Source organism: Mustela nigripes, chromosome 14, assembly GCF_022355385.1.
Source record: "Mustela nigripes isolate SB6536 chromosome 14, MUSNIG.SB6536, whole genome shotgun sequence".
Classification (NCBI taxonomy): domain Eukaryota; kingdom Metazoa; phylum Chordata; class Mammalia; order Carnivora; family Mustelidae; genus Mustela; species Mustela nigripes.
The window spans coordinates 8,819,197-8,843,269 of NC_081570.1; the positions used below are offsets into that span (position 1 = coordinate 8,819,197).

The 24,073-nt window shown below is 48.9% G+C and overlaps 1 protein-coding gene across 7 annotated transcripts in view; it reads left to right on the plus strand.

Annotated features, from left to right (window-relative positions):
* The window catches only part of VPS13D (vacuolar protein sorting 13 homolog D), a 249,077-nt gene that overhangs the window by 181,077 nt on the left and 43,927 nt on the right, over window positions 1-24,073 (plus strand). For 5 of the 7 annotated variants that reach the window (XR_009399590.1, XM_059375825.1, XM_059375826.1 and 2 more), the window contains 2 exons: window positions 19,982-20,114; window positions 23,136-23,331. Coding sequence is in view for 5 of the 7 variants with exons in the window: in XM_059375825.1 (XP_059231808.1) it covers window positions 19,982-20,114; window positions 23,136-23,331 (329 nt within the window). In the remaining 2 variants the exon portion in view is untranslated. The remainder of the gene's footprint in view (window positions 1-19,981; window positions 20,115-23,135; window positions 23,332-24,073) is intronic. The other 2 variants (XR_009399591.1, XM_059375829.1) reach the window with 1 other exon arrangement.

Sequence of the window (24,073 nt, forward strand, 5' to 3'; positions counted from 1 at the left end):
TCAGGGAGCACCGGGTGAGATGAGGGGACAGAAAACTTGGCTGGGTACGTACGTGGTCTTTGGTTGATGGCACAATTAATGCAACTTTGTCAGTTACAGTGGATTTCTTGGTATTTCTCTAGATGTTCATATGTTTATCTGCATGTCGTTCATTACGATTGTTGTCACTGGGCTCCTTCTAAAGTCTGTGTGAGTTAGGAGAGAGGGAGGGGAAAGAAAAGAGGGAAAGGGAACCTTCTGTACAGATTCTGACCAAGTGAAGAAAACCGGCTCGCTGTTCCTCTCCCGGAACACCGCAAATAGGACTGTGTGTAGTCACCTGGTGCCCAGCAAGCCTGAAAGAACTCGATTATGAGAACACTTTGATCTGAACGTGTGCCTTTTCTAAATCCTCCTTCCATGGGGGACTAACTGCTGCCCCTTGATGCCGGGAACAAAAGGTCTTCAGACCTGAGCCCGTGGGTGCTGGGGAGTTCATGCATTGCCTTCTGCACAGCCTGGTCACCCTCCCCTCTCCCGGTGGCATGTGGACAAGGGAACAAGTGAGTTGGGGAGGCAGTTGGTGAGGGTGGAGGAGGGCCTGGATGCCTCCTCTGCTGGCTTGGTGGCGGGGTTGCCTGTCACTGAGCTGTCACTGTTCTAACCAAAGTAACCAAACCAAACCTGAAGCTGTCCCTCTTTGCCTTTTTACTTTACTCTGGAACACTTTAACAAAACAGCGGACCAAATGGTGACTGAGTCCTGACCCTTCTCCAGGCCACATGTAATCACCCTCTTTCTGTCTCAAAATCTTCATCTGGGGCCAAGCCCTCAATCCCACAGTAGAGCTCCTCCACTTGCTTGCCAGAGCAAGATTGCAAAGAGTTAACACTTTTGCTTTTTCGGAAAGTTATCTGTGAAGAGTATTAGTTGTTTAATAAAGCGTGCCTGCCCTCCCGATGAACCCGCCAGTGACTCTGCAGCTGGGGTCATCCCAAGTTCACGCGGTGGACTTTTGACTGCCTTCTGTGTCTGTGAAAACAGTCGGCAGCTCCTGCGGGGATCATTCATTCAGGCCTGTAACACAAAACTGTTGCCAATGGGCACCTGCTGGGCGGCTTCCCAGGAGGGCTGGGAGGGGGATACCAAAGTCTTCAGGCATCTGCAGAGATAAGAGCAACGGGGGGTCTGCTGGGAGCCTGCTCACCGGGCTGCCCTTAGAGCCCACTGCCCGGCCAGCAGGCTGGTGTCACAGTCTATCAGGGAGCCGGGGCAGGATAGGATGTGAGCTAATTAAAGGCCTTTTACAAAGAGGAGTAGAGTGTGTGTGTGTGCGTGTGTGTATGTGTGTGTAGGAGAGTTGGGGGGGGCAGGTCTGAAGTGCATTCCCCAAATTTCTAGCACATTCTTTATTCCTCTCTTTTATCCCTCAAAACAGAAGAAAACAAATTAAGAGTCTGAACATTTGATTATTACTAAACTCAAATCATCATCGGTTCTGCCTGATACTCTCAGTTTTAGATGCTATTTTTATGGAATTGCGTAGACCAGCAAAGACAGATTTTCCACGTTTTCCCAGGAGTCATCCTGTTCTTGAAATATGGTAGGCCGACTGCTTGAATTTTGCCCTTCCCCCCACCCCGTTTGACACATCTGGGCCCCAAAGTTCCTTCTTGGAACGACATGCTCTAGGCTTTCCCATGTGCTTGGAAAAGCCCATTGCTGGCTCTAGGGGGCGCTGCTGGGAGGGTGAGTCTGCTAGTGCCCAGGGAGTGCAGACAGCAGGCTTGCTGAGGTGGTTGCCCCATGGTGTGTGTGGGGGGGTGCCATGTGGGGTTAGCCGCAGGGCCTTGAGCACGCCACAAGTGCCAGCACATAATGCATTTTACAGTCAAACTGACTTAAGAAAAAGTCACCTGAAAACGTTTGATTTACTTGCTCTTTTGCTTGTTTATTTCGCTTGTATATCCCCGTCCCAGCAGTAAACTAACCTAGTTAGGGATCCAGGTGCTTTGAAGTCTGCTCATATTTTTTTCCTGGACCTGGTAATGATACATTTCCTGAAAGCAGTTTTGTTCCCCTACAGCCTCAAGCCTTCATTGTATCATTTCTGATAGAGTTCTCCATAAGCTTGGCTGTGTCAAAGAAACATTTAGATCAGTCTTGTACTACATGGTAACAATCCTAGGAAATTCCAATCAAAAGCCAACCGCCTGCTTCCTTCGTTTCTGGCCTGCTAGTGTAGCTGGTTTTGTCTGTGTTCTGATAAGGAGTAACCACAATGTTAATTTTGTATTTCCTTGCCTTTGTCTCACTTAATCTGTTCCCAAAGCTGACTGTCCAGGAGGCTTGTTCACGGTCACGTGACTCGCAAGGGAGCTAGCCACAGAGGAGTAATTAGCCTGACCGTGGGCAGTGTGTTCGCTTGTTCTTACTGGGAGTGCTTGAAATGTTGGTTACACTTCTCTTTTCCTCAGTATCGCCATATGGAAAACCCAGGAAAGATGCCATTCCGATGACACAGTGGAAGGGAATTTTGAACCCGAGTTAGTAGCCAAATGGATCGCTTGAAAAATGTGACTGGCTAATATTTACTGCTGCTTCCCTAAGTGCCAGGTGCCCTTCTGAGTCCTCACATGAACTGACTTGTTTAATCCTCACAATGACCCTGTAAAGTGTTAGTCCCGGTTTATACACAAGGACATGGAGGCTCAGAGAAATTAAGTAACCTGCCCACGGCCGTGAGGAGGGCCAGGGCAATAGCTCAGTCAAGTTCTCTGGCTCAGAGCCTGCATTCTTGGCCCTGCCCCATGCAAAAGTCATGCCCTGTCTAGTGGTCTTCGTTCTTGGACCCTTCTGCGGTATGAGATCTGCAGGAATTAAGCTCGTGAAGCTGCATGCTCAAGGGGGTGCAGAGAATTTGAGTCACAGTAGAAAGTCCTTTCCTGGAGTGCCCTTTGTTGTGTCATTAGCTCTTCTGTAGGCGCGACACCACCCAAGCCTGAGCATGTGGTCGCCAACCAGGCAAGGCTGGGATCCGTTCCCAGATGGCTTGTGAAGGCATTTCACCTTCATCCTAACCCCACAAGGAGAACTGACTGATTTGAAAATTATAACATAATCTGACGTTAATAAATCTATTATTTATTGCATCTAAACAAGATGTTCACAGCAAAAAACACCAGGTTCCATCCTAGTCACAGAGGAAACAAACAGGAATAGAAGTTCTTCCGCGCTCAGGGTCACAGCCCAGCACAGGTGAAGGTCCTGTGAACAAATGCATACAAGAAGGGGCGCCTGGGTGGCTCAGTGGGTTAAGCCTCTGCCTTCAGCTCAGGTCATGATCCCAGGGTCCTGGGATCAAGCCCCGCATCGGCTTGGCAGGGAGCTTGCTTCCTCCTCTCTCTCTCTCTGCCTGTCACTCTGCCTGCTTGTGATCTTTGTCTGTCAAATTAATAGAGTCTTTAAAAAAAAAAAAAGAAAAGAAAAGAAAAGAAATATTCTGAGTGCTAGGACAAAAGTCTGTGTGGGTCCAGGAGGTGCTAAAGGAGGGGACAGACCTTTCAACCCAGGGCAGGGAATGCCTGCACAGAAGATGAGATGCTTGTGGTGAATCTTGAAGTCCAAGGAGATGTGGGCCATGTGGACAAGACGTGGGGGGAGGGGCCCCAAAGGGCCCACAGGAGCAACCCAAACATGGGGACTCAGGGACGTGGAGCAGTGGCACTCGGGCGGCAGGCCGCTGGGGCAGGAAAGTGTGCCGCCCTGTCAGCTGGCCTCGTTAGGGGAAGACCGGCGCGCGGTTCCCTCTCCCTTTGTTTCTCTTCCTCTCTCCCCGTACCCGGCATCAGGGAATCCCAAGGGAGAGAGGCCTAATGGGATTTTTCACTTATCCTGCCTAGTGTGGTTGCCATGATTTGCCCAGAATCTGCATATATAAAACGGTAACTATTCATGTTTTACAAGTATTTTCATGTATGTGGGTAGAACAGAAACAGCTTTCACAGAGGGGCCAACAGTCAACAGCCCCCGCCTCCTCCGGAAAAAAACAAACCTAACTTCTGTTTTGTGTAATTAGAGCCAAAACCAAATCATGGCTTGTTCAGAGCAGGTAAATGCAAATCTGGCCAAAGTGTCCTTTCTGGCCAGAGTGACTCCGTCCAGTACTAAGGCACAGGCTGCTTTCGGCATTTCCAGTTAACCTGATAATTGCATCTAGACAGAGCAGAAAGTCACCCTGCCCAAAGCCCAGAGCAAAGACACTCCAAGTCCTTGTTCCGGAAATCATTTAGGCCTCCCCTACAACAGCCGGACTGGAAAGGTGGGAAGAGAGGCTGTGGGCTTGTGCTTCGGCGCGCTCTGCTTTTCTGCAGAATTTGGAGCTCAACAGATGCAGAGCCACGATTGGGAGAAGTTAATTTATCCGACCCAATCTCGTCAGTCCATAACACTGTTTCACCGTGTTCTTTAGGCCTGGCTAGCCTAGACACGACCTAAATTGGAGAGGAGAGCGCACATTCTGGGCTAGAATGTGTTCTCTGCCCTTTCTACCCTCAGCCCTCTCCTGCCTCATCCTCCCAGGCAGTAGATTTTTCTGTGGAAATCCCTTCTTTCCCGTTTCCGCGCACGGCTCGTAACAGTGTCCAAAAAGTGTCCGCTTGTGTTTGGAATCTTAGTTTTTCATGTACGTATTCAGAGGACGTTTATCTCGAGGTAGTCACGACTGCTGTCTCGCTGGCAGGATGCGGGCTGAGGCTACGTAGGACCCCGGGTGATTTCTTGGAACTCGAGCCTCACACTTGAGATTGCGGTGCAGCCTGACATCTGCCCCAGCTGTTGGTGAGAGGATTGCATCCTCTGACTCACGAGACGGAGCATAGGTTGGGCCACGGGACGTGTGTCAGGAAAGGTTCCTTGAGTGGTAAAGCCTGGCTGATGTCCGTTGGGAGTAGGCTCTCCGGGTCCTCGCCCCCCAGCACCTCAGTCCGTGCTCTGTGGTTGCCTCGCCACCCCTGTCACTCGGTCACCCTGAACTGGAGCATCTGCCATTGCCACTTGCATCCTGGACTCAGGAGACTTGAGTCGCTCGTACAGGAGCTGGAGATGTTCGCCCAGCACAGAAAACTTGCTGTCTCTTTACATTCTTGGTGCATTCTCAGCACACGGTTTATTCCTCTTTTCTGTGGATCCTTTCCAGCTCGGGGAGGAAAACGTGGTTCTGCACTCACTGACCATCTGGAGGTTGGCCTCTCGTCTGCTCACCTCTGACAGATGAATGAGGAGGCGGAGGTGTTGCGTCTTTTCGTGGAAGTTCATCCACAGCGGGGTGTTCGCACAGTAGAGCCGAGTGCGGAGTGTGCGCTCGTTGGCCTTTTTCCTCCACGGACACTTCTAGCTTCGGCGTGGCCTGGCCACGCCCTCTGGGACGCCTGCGCCGTGAGTCTGCGCTGAAAGTGCTTTTTGGGGTTTTTTGTTTGTTTATTTATTTATTTGATAGAGATCACAAGTAGGCAGAGGCAGGCAGAGAGAGAGAGAGAGGAGGAAGCAGATTCCCTGCTGAGCAGAGAGCCCAATGCGGGGCTCGATTCCGGGACTCTGAGATCGTGACCTGAGCTGAAGGCAGAGGCTTAACCCACTGAGCCACCAGGTGCCCCTGCACTGAAAGTTTTAAGCGTAAAGAAGAACTAAGACATGACCATTTCCTGCGTGCTGGGCACTTTCTGCCATGTCTCCTTTCTCCCTCCGCTCCTGTCACACCGCATCTCAAGTGCATCCACCAGCCGGGTTGGCCAGACCGCAGCCCCCCGGAACCCCTGGGGATCACCCCTGGCCCGGCTCATGAGAGCCGCCTTCCGCCTCCACCCGCCTCCCTGCCTCCCTCTCCTCCCATCTGTCCTTAGGACAGCAGCGGGAGCGACCGGATCTGTCAAAAGGTAGCTCAGATGGTGTCGTTCCTCATCTCAGCCCCCTCCAGGGGCTTCCCCTTCCACGCTGCACAGAAAATTTACATCTGTACCGCGGTTTGTTAGGTATATGCGGCCCGCCCCGAACTTCACCGACCTCACCTCGTCCCTCTCACTGCTCTCCAGCTCGCTCAGCCCATCCTGCGACCTCCCTGCTGTTTCTCGACTGTCTGCCTCCGAGCAGGGGCCTCAGGATCTTTGCACTCACCATTGTCTCTCCCTGGAAGGTTCTCTAACCTCGTGGTTTTCACCTGCCTGTTCTTTGTCCAAAGGCTGCTTTGTCGGTGAGGCTCCTCCCGGCGCGCCCTCCTCCACCTGAGCTCACACCGCCTCTTCCGACACCGTCTCTCCTCCTTCCCGGCTTCATTTTCCACTTAACATACACGATCACTTCCCTTTTATTTATATTATTTCCTGTGCAATGAGCAGGTAAGTCCTACCGGGGACAGAAAGTTTTGTCTGTTGTATTCACTGCCGTGTCACCAGGTCTCAGCCCAGCCAGGCCTGGCACCCGCTGGATGCTGAGTGAGCTGAGGAAGGAACAGAGGGGAGGAGGAAGGGGCAGACCGACTCTCGGAGTTAGGCATGATCTCAGGTTGTAGGTCGGACGCCGAATCTCCCAGAGGTTGCCCAGGGTCACACAGCCCATAAATGAAGCCGGAATTTGCACCCAAATGTGCTATTCCAGAGCTTCTCTGATTTCCACATTACTGTGGGCATCTCTGCCTCACACGGTGACCCAAAATAGAGACTGAATTTGTGTGCACATGTGTAGTAATGTGAACACATTAAAATGCCTTAGAGAGGGGCACCTGGGTGGCTCAGTGGGTTAAAGCCTCTGCCTTCGGCCCAGGTCATGATCTCAGGGTCCTGGGATAGAGCCCCGCATCGGCCTCTCTGCTCGGCGGCGAGCCTGCTTCCTCCTCTCTCCCTCTTTGCCTGCTTCTCTGCCTGCTTGTGATCTCTGTCTGTCAAATAAATAAATAAAATCTTTTAAAAAATAAAATGCCTTAGAATACGTGGCCAGAATCTCTTAGTGTCCTCAGTATCATCTGGGGCTTAATCTACAGAACAGACAAGTAAGTGCCAGCAGAGTCCTACCCCAGATGCCCCCCACCATCAGAAAATGGATTTAGCACATGCAGCTAAAAGATGGAGAAGCAGCACGTCTTTGCAAACACAGACTTCCCGGTCAAACCAGTGAAATCTTTTTGGTCACTGGTTCCCAGAGCTACTCCGGGTTCACCGGGAACTCACTGGGGGGACCAACCCCCATCGGTTCCAGAGCTGGCACTGTTCTGGGCACATGCACATGGCGTACCAGGCTCTGTCCGTAGCACTGGGGATAACGGAGGTGAACAAGACAGGCACAGCGCCCGGGCATGCCCTCAACAAGCTTCACTCCCCCTTGAACTTCAAAGAGCCACCGTTGCTGATTGCCTAGAACGGCTAGTTTTTAAAGGGACAGTCTCCCAGCTTCGCTTTCTCTTGTTCTCTGAAGTTCTGAAGTTCTTTTTCAGTCCATCGTGCGCTCTTCTTTGGCTAACAGGAAGTTGTAGTGCTGGTCTGAAGATTAAGAAACATCCAAGGCAATGAATTCCTGTTCTACTGTCTCCCCGGCCCTTTTGTAGACTTAACAGCAGTCATTATGGTTCAAGAATGCCCTAAGAGATCTCTTCTTGCCCATCGGCAAAGCCACAGGCACTCTGTTCTGTCCATCTTAGGGCATTTGCTCTGTCTTGTCTCTTGCCTTTGCCTTGGACTTGGGATGGTTTTGTTTTCTTCCCTAGATGCTGCCTGCTAGATATGCTCTTCACCTGTAGCCCAGGACCAAGTGATGCCTGGGCTCACTCCCACTTACCTGGGAGGGGCGCTAAGAAATCAGTCATCGGCTGCTACTAAATTTGTTTCCGTGTCCAGCTATGTCAAAACTTACGGGTATCGAGGGATACATTCCATGTTTTGATCCCTGTCTTACACTGTTCGCTGTAGGTACATGCTTCCAGAACCTTCAGTTAACAGGAAAACAGGCAGTGGCAGCAGTAAGTTTAGAACCATCTTGTAAAGATACAGCCACCAACAGGCTGTATCTTTACAAGTCACAGAGGGAGTGACAGCTTGAATGGCAGGGAACTTCAAGGAAGGCCTTTTTAAGATTGAGCAAATTTGATTCTATTTGTCCGTCTGAGAGGATGAGGCCAGGAGGATTGGAGATATGAGAGAAAAGAGGGTGGCTTGAGCAACATTGAAGACAAGGCCTTATGAGAGTGCAGAAGAAGGCTCTAGATTTGGCAAATCTACACCATTTACCTGATTTAAAATTACAATCAGATAAAATTACATTTATCTGATTTAAAATCTGATTTAAAATTAAAATTATACCATTTATCTGATTTAAACTGGAGGACAGGAAAGACTTCTTTTCCCTGAGTAGAATCTATCATCTGTATGAAGGGACAGTGGGCCTAGCTCAGAAGAGCTGGAAAGGAATGCGGGGCGCATCTTTATTTGGCTCTTAAAGTGTTCCAGGCACCATCTTGGGTGGTTAGGGCTGCAAGCCCCGTTTCTGGACTTGGAGCTTCTGAGCACCGCGTGCTGCTGTGCTCCTGGCCCTGCGAGGAAACAGACGCTAAACCTACGGGTTTGCATGCAGGGAGAGGCCATGCAGGGCTTTGCAGAGGCATCTGGGAGAGCCAGGCTGCAGTTGGGAAGGCAGAGATTTGCAGACATTCGTGCTGGAGAATGGAACAGTAAGAGCAGGAGGTGATATGGCTGTGTCCCCATAATTAACTTTCTGCCCACCTTTGTACTAGCCAGTTCCGGCTTGAATAACAAAAGCCTTTCTCCCTAAAGCCAACCAATGCCTTCTATCTAGTGTTCTCTGCTGAGGTGACCAGCAGTCATTTGGAAGTGTCCAATAGAAATAAAGTGTGAGCCACATAATTTATGTCATTTAAAATTTCTAGTAGTTGCATTAAAAGGGTAAAAGGAAACGGGCACCTGGGTGGCCCTGTTGGTTGAGCTTCTGACTCCTGGTTTTGGCTCAGGTTATGTTCTCAGGGTCGAGTAATTGAGATGTTTTACGTTATTATTTTTCATCTTGTCTTTGGATTCCAGTATGTATTTTATATTTACAGTGTATTTTAATCCATACTAACCACATATTAAGTGCCCAGTAACCTCCCGTGGCACGTGGTCCCCTTAGTGGACATCGTGACGCCAACGCAGGAGAGGAAGTTAGGGACATGCTATAACAACCACTATCGTGTGGCTGGGATGACAAGTTTCAGGTCTCTGGGGCTGACTGGATTATCAGACCGTGCAAGCTACCTCTCTTCACTACATTTAGCCTCTCATCCTTTTGCTAAGTGGTTCATTTCTAAGATCTCCCTTGTTCTCGATGGTGGAAGGAAGGAGCGCATTGAATATAGAAATGACCTTTAGATGGTTAGCTTCTGACTCCATCATGGCAAGAAGTTTTCTACAAGATTCTAAGAAATAGCTGTCCAAGTTATCTTTGATTTTTTCCCCCCCTTAGGTTATCAGTTAGCTTCCTCTTTTCCTGCTTGCTCGCCAAAATTCAGAAAACATTCTGTTCTTGATGTTTTGGAATATGGTGGTATTTCAGATATAAGCACGATTTTTATGAAAATTTTTATTTATTTTTAAAAATGAATTCTGCCTTTAGTCACATATTTAGAAAACAAGTGCCATAAACATTTTTTAAATTATGGAAGAGTCGACCAGTAGAGCATTTTATAGTGTATGGCCAGCTTAAAGGGCAATCAGATGGATCCAGGTCCTACCATTTAGTTGAGATGGTAGAACGTAATAATAGAATATTAAACTAGTAGAACGGAATATACTAGTACTTTTGAAGCCTCCCTGCTCACATTCCCTCTTTCCACTGTTGAGTTAAATGGATTGGGTTTTCTTCCTCATTCCAAGACTTGTTTTTTAGGCCTGAAACCTGCTAACCTAGAAAGGGCTAATTCAGCAGGCTTGAAAAACCCCAAATCTATGGGAAGTAGATGGCTGTGAAGTCGGAATGTCCTCTCCCAGCTCAGCCTTTGGGGGGCAAAGGCAAGAATGCCCTCAGGAAAGGCCGCTAAGGAATCCAGGGATCAGGCAAAGAGCAGAGGTTTCTTAGGAGCTGTTGGGAAATTGCTAAACTGCTTTTGGTTTTTATTTTAAGCCCATCTGAGGTGTTGGGAACATTCGAGCCCATTTTTAAAAGAACCTTTGGGGCATGGCCGGGTGGTTCAGTCAGTGAAGCATCTGATTCTTGATTTCAGCTCAAGTCATGATCTCTGGGTGGTGAGATTGAACCCTGCCCCTCAGGGAGCCTGCTTAAGATTCTCTCTCTCCCTCTCCCCCACTGCTTCTCCCCCGCTCCAAAAAAAGAAAGAAAAAGAGCCTTCTTTCGGCCTTTCCTTTGAGTGTAGGAACAAGTCGGGTCTCAGGAAAAATGAGACAGGACTTAAGTACCTCGAAGCTGAGCTGCCTCCCATTCTCGTCCTAACCCCCAAAAGAGAGGTTCTCCCAGGTGCCATACACTAGTTCCGAATCTGCAGTCTTCTCTCACTTTCATCACGCTTGCTGATGAGTAACTTCACCCCCAACAAGTGAGCTGTTGGCTTTTGTATCTCTAGCTTTCCCCGAACGCGGGCTCTACCCCACCCACCCCCATGAAATGTTTGATAGTTGTAAGAAATAATAGTACCTTAGTTTCCACTGTGGATACTCAGTGACCCTTAGATGGCTGGGGCTGTTGGGGGAAGCATCAGAGTGCCCGGACAGACAGAAGATGATCCGAGACCGAACTGCACACACTTTCGGGATCCTTTCTTACCCGGAGCATGGCTGGCTCATGTCCGTTCTCGTCCCACAGCCCTCTTTCGCTTTCGTCCCTCCCCCTTGAATTTGTATCTCCAACAGTTACAGGTACATGAAACAGTCCTTGCCAGAGCAGTCGTCTTTTCCTGTGGTCAGATTTGCTTCCCCAGACCAGCTCCGACAGAGCAAATCTTTGAGTTCAGCAAACCCTTTTGTAAGAAGCGGGGATGGAAGAGCAGAGACCTCCTCCGTGCAAGCAGGAGCTCTTGAAAGCACCGGTCCCGATCCGCACCCTCGCCGGCCTCCCATCTTTCTCCCCAGCTGTAAAGGGTGCACGTTAGTGCCGTGATCTGATCTGGTGTAATGCGACCCATGAAATGGACATTCACAGGGCCTTGTCCTTCTCTGGGGCCCATTTCACACGCGAGAGTGACGGTTTGGGGAAAAGTAGATTCTTTCTGATTTCAGAGACGACATGGCGTAGGGCAACGAATGGGTGTTAGAAGGGGGCAGGGTGTCTGAGTTCGGATAAACTGGTCAAGGAGGGATTGAAGCCTGACTTTCTTGTTCAGGGATTTTCATGTAGTTTTCTGAAACTTTATTATTTATATGCTGCTTTTTGCTTCCGTCATCTGTCACCACCACTGCTTAGGAAAGGAAAGATGTCTCCTTGGCTTCTCTCTGCGATTTTCTCTGGCATTCAGGAAGGAATTTTCCATGGAAGGAAGAACAAAAATCATGGTTGGGTTCTCTCCACAGATGACCCAGGATCAAATGTAGGTAGATTCTTAGCAGACTTTTTGTTACAGGTGATCATGGTCTTTCCAGTTTCATCTGTACAATGGGAAAAATATTAGAGCCGACCTCCTATGGCTGTTGTGTGGATTAAATTAATAAATGATTCATAGGTGGCCAGCCCTGAGAACAATGCCTGATACATAGTAAACTTTGCTGGTCCACGTTTACAATTCCAAAAGTTACGCTATGGTCTAAAGCAGTTGGAAGCTTTCCTTCACCTGTTCTGCTGCACACACATTCAAAACTTCATTTATCTGAAGAAATCAGCTGGAGAATGCCTTCTTTCTTAAAAAACAAACAAACAAACAAAAAACCAACCCATCAAGATATTTGAAACCCTTGAAGCCTCTCTGACTTTTTCAGTAAGAAGCCCAGCGTGTTCAGGTGTCTGGCTTCTCCGAATGTTCTTTACGGTGTTATCCCTCCCTTTCTTCCCCAGGCCCTCGGCATTAAAGAGAATATATTTATTGGAAATGCAAAGTACTTTACAAGAATGAAGTCGCTTGTGACTAGGAACGAGATGAGCTTCTTTTCTGTTGTGAAATGTTCCAATTCCATTTCTAGTTTCTGTATTTTGAGATTTCAGTCTATTTATAATTGACTTCTTGATGCTTTCCTTGGTTCCGGAACAAGTATGAGGTGGCTCCCATAGTATAGGAGGAGACAGGCAGGATTCAGTCGGGGTGGAAGGGGGAGCAGAGCGCTCACTAGAAGAAAGAAAAGGATTTGTAGTAATAACCCTCAGCATTTACACATTGCTTTGTGTGTGTGTGTTTTTCCCCCACACACTTTTAAAAACAAGTTCTCTTTGGATTACCCCAGTGACTCTATAGGTCGTGTTCTTCCTGTTTTATAGATGAAGATACTGATCCCTGAAGAGAGTGTGTTTTGTTCACGTTCACCGAGCTAATACTGTGACAGAGTTGGGATCAGGACGCCTGGCTTTTCCCAAAACCTGTGTGCTTCCCTAGAGTTGAAATCGTGTATGCACACAGTCAGGCGTTATTCTGTGACCGCTGCAGAGGGATTTGTTTCCCCTACAACGTGATCGATCTCCTGGTTCAGTACGGAGGCACTGGCCATGTGTGCATATTGAATAATCTTGTCGGGACGGCGAAGCTGGAGGTCACCCACAGGGTGGGCAGGCTTACCCCTCCTTGACCAGCCCTGGTGGTCCGGAAGCCCGCCTTCAGCTTCTCCCACGTGCTTCGGGGGGTTTCAGCAGCAGATGAGCGGGAAGCCTGGCACGCTCTACTCCATCCTGTATCCCTTCTGGGGAAAAGCTTATCATGAAGTTGATGAAGGGCTAAAAGTAAGACATCATCCCTTCCCACAGCTGGGTTGAAAGAGTCATCCTGCCCACATGATTCTTCATGACTGGTGTAGGACAAACAGGGCCCATCGATTGTGCCGGAGCCGCGGCACGTGTCTGCTACCCCCGTGTGTGCGGCTTCCTCGTGTGCTTCCCACCTTACAGTCAACTTCACCAGTCCCTTTGAAAGAAAAGGCAAAACCTTTTTAGGAGAGTGCCTCAAACCACTCTGAGCTTCTAGATTAATCTGAAACAACATCTGAGTTCACAACCGGGTCAGAGTTGCAGAATAGCAAGCGAGACTTGCCAATTCAGCAGGCGTGTGTCTTGGGCTAGTTAAGAACCAGGACGATCTTGAGGTCTGACTTTGTTGCTTATGTTCAGACCTTGTGTGCAGAGATAATTCTGGGTGGCTTTGGATAACTGTGTTTCTTAACTGAAAAGGAGTGTCTGTTGCCTGATAAGTATTTATCTGTGAAATAGCAACATGGTGTAGGTCTTAGGGTAGGAGGGCTTTTACATCTCCACAGACCCCCACCCCACCGCCCCCAAAAAAGCAAGGTCATTGACTCAGGCATGTTACTAAAGTAGGAAGTCACTCCTAGCTTTTTTAAAAAAAAGTATCTGTATTATTTTGCAGGGTCTCAGTTCTGGATTCTTTCCCCCTCTCTCTTTGCCTTAAGGGCTCTACATAATCACAACCAAGTAGAACTGAAAACAGACAAACCTGTCCCACTTCTAGTGGATAGAGAACTGGGGTCCAAAAATGCCTCTTTCTTGCCAAACCTCAACTCGTTCCATGTTCCTTCTTCCTTCTTCTTTCTCCCTCCCTCCGTCCCTCCCTCTCTCTCCTCCTCCCCCCAGTCCTAGCCTGCCCCTTCAGCATCTGACCAGCGAGGACTCGCTGTTTGGTTTGCCTTGTGCGAGTGACAGATACCCGTCGTGGGCTGGAACCCGTGCTCCTTTCACTCTTGTCTCTTTACAAGGATCACAAAAGCGGTGTTCAGCATCAAGGCAAAACTCACACTGAGAATCGGTTTTAACTGTGGCTGTTTAACAATGTGAATCGGGGGGAAGTGGTGAAGACCTTCATTGTGAAGTGACTTGAAGGGCATTTTTCTACCGGGTCTCCCAGCAGAGTTGGAGAGGGCTTGCAAGTTTAAGCCTCCGGACCACTTTGAAGAGACGTGTCAAAATCGATGGTCCCCGCTGGGTGCCAGACACTGTGCCGGGCATTCTCTCTGTAGCCCTTGAAAGCAACCCTTTAGGGTCGGACTTTTTGTAGATGGGTAAACTGAGACTCGGGAGGGTTGAGCAGCTGCCTCCAGGATGCACACTCATGGGCACAGTGTGGCCTGCGGGGATTTCCGAGTGGACCTGCCCTGGCTTAGGGATCGCAGGCAGCACGGCCTGGGACCAGTGCTGCACTCGTAGCTGAGACTCGCAGCAGAACAGCTTTCTGGTTGGGAGAGCGCAGAGCCCTGTCACTTCTCTCCCTTTCCTGTGATAGGTGGCCACCGTTTGCCCCGGTGACAAGAAAAGTACTATCACCAGCAATTACTCAGTGGAGCAAGGATATTAAAGCGGAAATTTCCATTAGGTAAATAACTGTGAAAGAAGAACCCCAGAGAAGGGGGCAGAAATTCAAGCCCAGGCTCCCGTTACACTGGCCAAACATCTCCGGCATCCTGTGCTTGCTGAATATCATGAAACAGTCAGGAAAACTGATCGGACAGAACAGAGGGACACAGTGTGAATTTTTTCTCTTGCATCATTCCAACATCTACTTGAATTTCAGTTTTACAAAATCAGCTGTCCCGAGCCTGGCCCCAAACCTGGGCTACTTTGTAGGGGCTCCATTTTGAGGGACCATGGGATGCTTTCTGGAAGGTGGGGTACTGACCGTGTGCATCAGCTCTGCCGTGGTGCTGGCATCTTGAAGTGCTTCTGAGATTTTCACTTCCTTACCCAAAATAGGGCTTTCTAGAAATTAATGATTTGGGGCTGCGGCCAGAATTTGTGAGTGTGGTATGTGCTGAAGCTTCCTTCAGTGAAGGACGGGGAAATCGGTGTTGACTTTGCAAGTGTGATAGCAGGTTTTCTGAAGGACCTTCTGTTCCTTGGAAACTTTTGAAATCTTAAGCTTTGTGTGGACTTGAAATTGCTACAAAACGAGCTAGATTGACTTAAGTCTCCACAAATGCCCCTTCTGGTGTCCAGATATTGTTTTTACTGAGGACAGTCATGTATTAGCTGCACATTCCCCTCCAGGTGCTAGTCCTATCCCCATGCTCAAGCCAGGCTATCCACTGTCTGTCCTGTGCTTCCATGGCCTTCTGTGGCCCCCTGCCGCTTCTCTGGGGACACACCTGCCGAGTGTTCTTCATGCACACCATCTCGTGTCATCCTTCCTACAGCCCGGTGGAACCTGATTGTTCCCATGCTGTGTGTGAAGATGTCAAAGTTCAGATAACTCAGTACTGTTCTCATTGGATGCCTCATGCATCTCGGGCTCTGTGCTAAGTGTCTCACACATTCTGTCTAATCCTTCCGGCATCCTTCTAGGTAGATGTCCTCACCTCATTTTGAAGATGAGGAAACAGGCTCGCAGAGGTGAAATTCCTTGCCCCTGATCTCACAGCTAGTAAGTGGCACAGTCAGAAGCCGAAGTCAGTGCGAAGGTCTTTCCGTTATGCCGCACACAGACCTCCTGACCGAGGTCCTTGGAGGCAGAAGGCAGAAACCATCTCTGGCTTAGGATTCCTGTTGGCTAGCCTGGCGCACAGTCCCTGTCGCTCACGCGTCTGGTGGAGTGTTGGGCTGATGCGTAGCTGGATTGTATTTGCTCACGTCCTTGTGATTTCCAGCCTTTCTCCCGCTGCCTCTGAGGGCAGCTTCCCCTTCCCTGAATATCTGTCCCCAAGCTTCATTCCCCATTTTGATGTCCGTGAACTCGCCAAAGAGCATCTGCTCTGAGGAAAGTTCAAAATGAGTCTGAATTGCGAGACATTTGGCTTCTTTTTAAAGTACGTGGGCAGGGGTGCTTCGGTGGCTCGGTCTGTTGCACATTCGACTCTTGGTTTCGGCTCGGGTCATGATCTCATAGGGTGTGGGATGGAGCCTCGTGTTAGGTTCCTCACTCCTGGGGAGTGTGCTCGACAGATTCTCTCTCTCCCTCCTGCTCCTTGTCTCCCAAAATAAACAAATTTTTTTTTAAAAGATTTTATTTATTTATTTGACAGAGATCTGAAGCAGGCAGAGAGGCAGGCAGGGTGGGGGGCAGGAAGCAGGCCCCCCACCAAGCAGAGAGCCCAAAACTCAGCTCAATCCCAGGACTCTGGGATCATGACCTGAGCCAAAGGCAGAGGCTTTAACCCACTGAGGCACCCAAGCACCCCTAAAATAAATAAATCTTTAAAAAATAAGATAAAATGGGCAAAACCAGGGATGGGGTGGTAAAAGATGTCCCACGCCGGTCACTGCCACATGGCCCTGTGGCTCTCGTGGACATCTCTGCTCTGGGCTGACTATAGTGCTCTAGCTCAAGGTCATGGGTGAAATAACTCTTCCCTGCCTCAGAGCAGACCTGTGCCAGAGGGCACCCATACAGAGTGCTTACTGGAATCACCGCCCTCTCCAGCCCATGTGCTTACCCTATCTTTGAGGGAGAAATAAGATACGGGGTGTGATTTATTTTCCCACCGAGGTAGGGAATGAGAGAGTTGGAATTAAGTATGACTAAGTGCTCCCACAGTGAGAGAAGGCCACAAGCTTTCGGTGCCCTGGATTCATACTCAGAAGCCTAGGGGACTGGCCCGGGGCCCAGCCTCTTTGACCACGGTACCCTTCAACTCACTGATTCTAGATTAGTTCTATAAAGCATCTCTCCCCGTAAAATCTGATTGACCGCTAATCAGCACGAGTTTGGCTGCATCACGGATTTCAAAACCTCCCATTTCCTGAGTTCTCAAAGTCACAGGTACAGGGGTAAGATTTTGGTAATAGTTTCCTGTGAATAATATCTTTGTACCCTTTCCATTTACTCACAAGTGACAAAGGACAAGTCCAGTTGGCTTGGGTGAATGATTTATTTTGTCCACAGGGAAGTGAGAATTCAGACAGAAGTCCTTGGGTGAGTTGAGTAGGTGTGGGCGCCTTCGCGCAGCTGAGAAGCCCGTGGCAGAATCCAGCATTTAGAGGGAGGTGTGATCTCTTGGGTCATCTTACCCCATCCTCCTGAGGTCAGTGTGGTGTTTTTGTACGGAGAACTCCCAGGACCAGGCTGTGCTGGGGGAACCGAGGGTCCCGGAGCAGGGTCAGTTGGCAGTGACGCTCTTAGCGTAGGCTGACTCCTAAACCTTAGGGATTGAACTTGTTTTATTGTTGGGCGGGGGAGGGTGTGGAAGGAGAGGGGGTGGTTTGGAGCAGTTCATTATTCTCTTAAAAAAATAAGATGATTCTTATTTTATTCTCACATATTCTGTTAAGGGGGAAAGTATTATGGGATTTTTCATTTCTTCCTAGTCAGCTGCCAGAAATCAGTAGACAGGACCTTAACTTAACTATCTTTTCCAAGGAAAGACCTCTTTTCAAGGAAAATTAGAGTTTGAGGAGGTAGGAAAGACCTGAGTGGGACCTGGGATGCAGCGTGGGTGCCGCCGGGCCTCTTCTGGCACAGACGGCGCACCGTGGAGACGGCTCTCTCACCCACTGCTGTCTTGCCACCTCCTTGGCATTGGTCACGGAGAGGCATTTTGCCCAGGCCCCGACCGGAGAACACTGGCAGGCACCATAATTCCAGAGTGTAGCAGGGACTCGTTCTCTCGATCCTTTCCAAAACAAGGATCATGTTTGCCTCTCCTCCCTGGATTCGCAGCTTACGTTCCTGGCTCTTACTGCTCCCTGTTCCCTGCCGGGGACTGGGACCTTCCCGGTGAAACTGTCACCCTAGACAGTAGGTCCCAGGCTGCTGTGTGTCCTCCGCAGCACCTCAGTCTGTGCTGGGCCCTCAGTAAGCGCCTAATAAAGATGTTCTCACTTGGATCACACGTCACATGCTGTCAAAGCTGGGAAGGAGTTTGGAAACCAAGGCTGACCACTCTAATTTTATAGATGGTACCACTCCAGAAACTCATTCTGGAGGCCGGTGTTTATCTGCTGGACACAGGGGGGAGGGGGTTGTTTTGGGTTTCTGTTTTTGTTTTTGTTTATGTAAAAGCCTAGGGAGCACTAGACTCTGGTTTGGTCAGATGCCCAAACTCGTGACCTGCAGTGGCTCTCCGACAGGATCCCTGACTACAGCCTTATCTGGTGACTCACAGAGCTGGCCTTGCAACATCCCGGGGTGTCTCCAACCTAAAGGCAATTGTGAGATAACCTTTCATTAACTTTAGTTCTCCTATTAGACACAGAGTGGCAGGGACAGCAAGGCCAAAAGCAAATAATGAAAGGGTGCATCTCTAGAAAGGTCAGTGATCACTGCCCTAAATCATAAAAGCATTTGGACTGAGTAAAAGCAATGAGTGCTCCCATCTCTTGCTCCAGAAACTATTGCTTCACCTGGAATTGCTGGTTCTTCCTCTAGTCCCTCTTCTGTGCCAAGAACTCACCTTCGCCTGTCACTTGTGTCGTGAAGCCTCAGGCCTGGTGCTGTAAAAATGTCCCTCGGGTGCCTGGGTGGCTCAGTCGGTTAAGTGTCTGCCTTTGGCTCAGGTTATGATCCCGGGGTTCTGGGATCGAGTCCTGCATCGGGCTCCCTGCCCTGTGGGGAGTCTACTTCTCCCTCCCCCTCTGCCCTTCCTACCCACTCATGTGCTCGCTCGCTCTCAAATAAATAAATAAAACCTTAAGACAAAAAAGTCCTTGCCAAACCAGTATGAAACGGGCCCCCCGATGTCCAGGCTACCCAGTATATTGGGTCTTCAAGGCAGGCAGTTTGCCTTGAATCTTTGCACCGAGCTCTGTATCTAAATAACATTCCTGTGAGTTCTCCGAAAGGTTAGTCTTGGGTCATTGGCACTTAAACCACTTGTTTTGGTAGATCTTTCCCGAGAAGGTTAATTATATATTTGATATCCTTTCCTCTTTCTGCCTGAATGATGAGGATAAGTACCCTGTGGTTTATTAACTGTCACTTTAAACCTTTTCAGGTTGTCTTGTGACAAAACAGAGTTTTATGTCCTTTTTATCCAGCTTTGATGGATGAGACAGCTTCTCTGGTAAAAGAATGCCAGGATAAATAAGATCTTTCTCTGATTTGTGGGGGAGGATTTTGCACTGGCAGTCGTGAGTTCAAGTCTGCCATTTCATATGAAAGGTGGCCTAACCTGTTCACCTTTCCATACACTTCCTTCTTCCTTCTGACCGATGGGACTGGGCACCTGACCAACCAGTAACTGTGGAATAAGTGAAAGAAAAGACATGACTTGAGGGGAGTGGAGGTCTCTAAAAGTTTTGATCCCAAACCCCAAAGCAACAATTTGCTGCATTTCCTGTTTTGAATCACACTGGTTTCTACAGCAAAGAGCCTCTGTCCTTAACATTCTAGAATCCCAACGCTTACCTCTTCTCCCCCCACGTCATTTTGTGATACGGTTTTCAGTAAACTGCAAGACAACTGGGGAAGGCGGATGCCACTATGGACATTTAGTAGTTGTTTTGCAAGCCTCATGTCCCATCAGTGTAGAGCGTCCTACAATCTGAATGTGTCTGGTGCTCAGGAACCAGTCTCCTGGGATATATCATACATGTAATTCAGCAATTAATATCTCTCTTCTCTCGGTTGGGATTTACTGAATCCCAGTTAGGAGCAAGGTAAGGCATTTATTTAAAATAATTAAAGGGGCACCTGGGTGGCTCAGTGGGTTAAGCCTCTGCCTTCGGCTCAGGTTATGATCCTGGGGTCCTGGGATCGAGCCCCGCATCGGGCTTTCTGCTCAGCGGGGAGCCTGCTTCCCCCTTTCTCTCTCCGCCTGCCTCTCTGCCTACTTGTGATCTGTCGGTCAAATAAATAAATAATCTTTAAAATAATTAAAATAGCAGAAATAGTGCTGAGACTTTAAAACTCTCTCCTTCTGTTTTTAATTCATTCCAGTTCGCAGGGACATTATCGGACGGCTTAGGGAAGACGATGGACAATCGGCATCAGTCGGAGCGGGAGTACATCAGATACCATGCAGCCACAAGTGGGGAGCACCTCGTCGCCGGCATCCATGGCCTGGCTCATGGTAAGTCGCGTGGTCCCGGAAGAAGGGCTCCTCCGCCACAGTTCGTCCAAGGTCCCCTTCTCAGCCATCCGACTGCAAGTGGAAATCCTGCCCGGAGAGCTTGGTGTACTTGACAGCCTTCCAGGCTCGCTCGCTCTCTCTTTTTTTTTTTAAGATTTTATTTATTTGACAGACAGAGATCACAAGTAGGCAGAGAGGCAGGCAGAGAGGCGGGGGAAGCAGGCTTCCTTCTGAGCAGAGAGCCCGATGCAGGGCTCGATCCCAGGACCCTGGGATCATGACCTGAGCTGAAGGCAGAGGCTTAACCCACTGAGCCACCCAGGTGCCCCTTCCAGGCTCTCTTATTTTATCCTCCTCACCGTTGGAAGTGTTACAGCCCGTGATGTTCTTCATTCGCTTTCACCTATCGGAATGGTGCGTGCACTCCAGTCCCTTCCTGTTCTCTGCCTCCGGTTCCCAAAGTGTCGTAAGGTGTAATTAGTTGGGCCCCTTTTTAGAATACGGAACTGCTGCTTCAAGACTTGCCTTCTGCTTACTGAGCATTCCTTCCATGGCAACTGGAATGTGAAACCGGCTGCTGGGTTTGTGGCCCAGATGTTTTTGAGTCTTGTATACATGCACATTCAAAAGGATTGTAAATCCATGTGCCCAAGAGATATAGGTGATTGCATGAATGTATTAAGTCTCTGACTTTGTTTGAATTCTGACCTTTAATGCCTTAACTCCTACTCATTTGCCTTTTGTTGCGTTTTTCTCAACAACTTCTTAGTGTGGCATTCGGGGCCCTTGGAAATGTAAGCCCAGCCAACTTCTCCATCTACTGTCACCCAGCCACACTGTAGAGCTGCCTTAGGGTTAGAGTTAGGGTTAGGGTTAAGGTTGGGCTGTTGCCCATACATACCCCCAAGGGCTTGCTCACTCATGGTCCTCTGCCCTCTCCTCCTCTGCCCCCCATCCCTGCCTGTCAAAGTCCTGTTCAACCTAGAGGTCTTAATTCAAATGATGCTTGCCCAGCTCCATGATCCCCAGTTAGAATTAATGACCATTAGATCACACGTAGCAGTCTGGGTTGTGTATCTAGGCAGCTGTGTGCACCTTGCTTTCCTGATAGACTCTGCAGGTCAGGAGAGCAGAAAGAGCATTTTGTATCCACCTTTATACGTGCAGAACCCCATGGGATACCTGGCCTGTAGCTCCTGCTTCATAATGCTTAGTGAATTGCATCATTTGTACCAGATTCTCAGAAATAGTCTGAAGCTAGCAGAAGTCATGTCAAGACTGACCAGGCTTTGATTATCCACATTTGGAAGGAGGAACATAAATAATAGAAAATCTTAAGTCTCTTCATGCTTAGGACACAGCGTTTAGGGCAGAGTTTTTGTTTATCAGTTTTCCTAACCATGAGGTTTGGATCAAGATGCCTTTACTTTCCTAAGCCTGCCCAGCTGGAAAGGGAGCAGCCCCAAAGGAGACATCAAGCTAAAACTTGGCTGAAATTAATCTGTCTAGGGATTCAGAAAGTTGATTGTTGGGCAGCCATTTAGGGTTAAAGATTTAATTATTCTTTCTAGTAACTGTAATGATAGTGACTGGGAATCGGAGGGACTGGTTTTGTTTGTCTGTTTTTAGTGAATACAAAATGCTTTGCTATGTATAATTGCCTTTGTCTGTCTCGCATCCTTGGAATATGGAGAGAAAGCCTAGCTGTCCTCACTTTTTGGTTGGACACAGGAGTATGCTGAGAAAATGGATGATGGTTCAAGGTTGGTTGCAAAATCCCTTCCAACCAAGGACCATACAATACACGCAGCATCTCCGAGAACAGGCAGCCTCGTCCGAGGAGGATACGTGAGGCCCTGGATGGCATGAGAGCAGGAGCCTGGTGTGAAAAAAATCTTCAGGGATAACAAGAACCAGAATCCATTCAGTCTCCTTGGTTTCAAAATGGGGGAGTCCCGCTCAGTTTTCTCTGCAGGCCACACTTGTGCCAGACTGGGTAATGTCTATCTCTCCATGACCTTGGTTCAAAAGTTTGGGAGAGGGCTGTGGCCTTGCTGGCGCAAATGGACCCAGAATCCAAAAGAAACGTGGATTGTTAGTGCGTTCTCACCCAAGGAATTTCCTTTACCGATTTGTCTCACTAGAGATGAAGAGTCTAGAGCGCTTCCTCGTGCCCCTGCCGTCCAAGGGTAAACATCCTGTGAGTGTCCCTGGCACACATCCTGGAAACGCTCCCCGGACAGGGCCCCGCTTCTTGCCTGTGATGTCTATGTCCTCTCCAGCTTCTGCCAACTTCTGGCCACTTCTCATGCTCTATAAGATCATTGCTGTCAACTTTCAAAACGTTTGGAATGTCTTTGTGACCTAGGTTGGTCTTTTGAAGAAACTCCATGGAGAGTCCTGGCTGGTTTTAGCAACTTTTTTTGGCTGGGGGCTGGGGGGGAAACCATTCATCAAGGCTTCATGACTTACTCTGATTGCCTAAACCTGATTTCAGCAAAGTGTGCAGTAGCTTTTACCCCATTTCAAATGTCTGGTGTTGGCCAGTCATACAGTGTTCTTGGAAAACCGAGGATCTGTATTTATATCCCTCTGCCTTATATTTTATGGGACCCCAACTTTCCCCAAGGGCCACTATATGCTAGTCTATTGATTTAGTCCTACTGTCTGCTTAGTCTCCTGATTGCCCATGTGCTTCCCACACTCGAGAACTGGAGAGGAGCCACTGTTAACTTCTTAGGTGTTCTTTGATTTTTTGTTTTGTTTTGTTTTGTTTTTTGTTAGCTGGGACACACTTCACTTCAGACTAATGCGTAGTCTATATTCTCAGACTCTAAACTCAGCGGGCCAGTCTGAGTCTGCCAGTTCCCAACTGGAGTTGGTCTGCCTATAGCCTCTAGAGAGGCTGACAGAATGCCCCTAAGTTACCTTGCCAGGGGCACGGAATTGATGGCGTTTGGCTTCAAATGCTTTTGCTTTTGTCCTCAGCCAGATTACAACAGCCCTTGTCCTTCCCACTAGGGATCATCGGGGGCCTGACCAGTGTGATAACCTCGACAGTGGAAGGAGTGAAAACGGAAGGGGGCGTCAGCGGTTTCATATCTGGCCTTGGGAAGGGGCTTGTTGGCACTGTAACCAAACCAGTGGCAGGTGCCCTGGATTTTGCATCAGAAACAGCCCAGGCGGTGAGAGACACAGCCACGCTCAGTGGCCCCAGGTCAGTGGTCATTGGTGGGGCGTGGGGGAGTGGGAATCACTTTTGCACCAGCCCGGGTCTGCTGCCTCTCCTGATCCACGCTGATGCGTTTAGTCGTATACTTTCTGCCTTAATGTTGCAGTTTGTTTGTTTGTTTGTTTTTAATTTATTTGAGAGACAGAGAGCACTAATAGGCAGAGAGGCAGGCAGAGGCGGGGGTGGGGTGGGGCGGGGAAGCCCCCTCCCTGCCGAAGCAGAGAGCCCAATGCGGGACTTGATCCCAGGACCCCAGGATCACAACCTGAGCCGAAGGCAGCAGCTTAACCCACTGAGTGACCCAGGCACCCAGTGATGCAGTTTTTTAAAACTTGAAACATGTATCTTAAATTTCTGGCCTGCCTAATACAAATACATGAAAATAAGGCACAAAAATCTGGCATGAATTCTTCCTGTATCTGCCTATCTATACCTATGTCTGTAATTTATTTATATATAAAATGGTTTTCTTCATTAGAGGGGTCAGAAATAGGATCACACCCTTACAGATCTCCCCTGTTCACCAAACTAACTAGATCCCCCCCGCCCACATGCCCATTAAGAAAACTGTCCGACTGCAGGCTATGTCTGGCTCCTGGGCTCCGTGGCATGTTCTGGAATCGCAGCAGTTGTGATTCACCACGTGAGTGTCCTTTCTTGGTCCTCCTACATGGACATGCCGGCCAGTCCCCCAGCCTCATGAAGGAATTCCCCAGGCAGGTTGGCG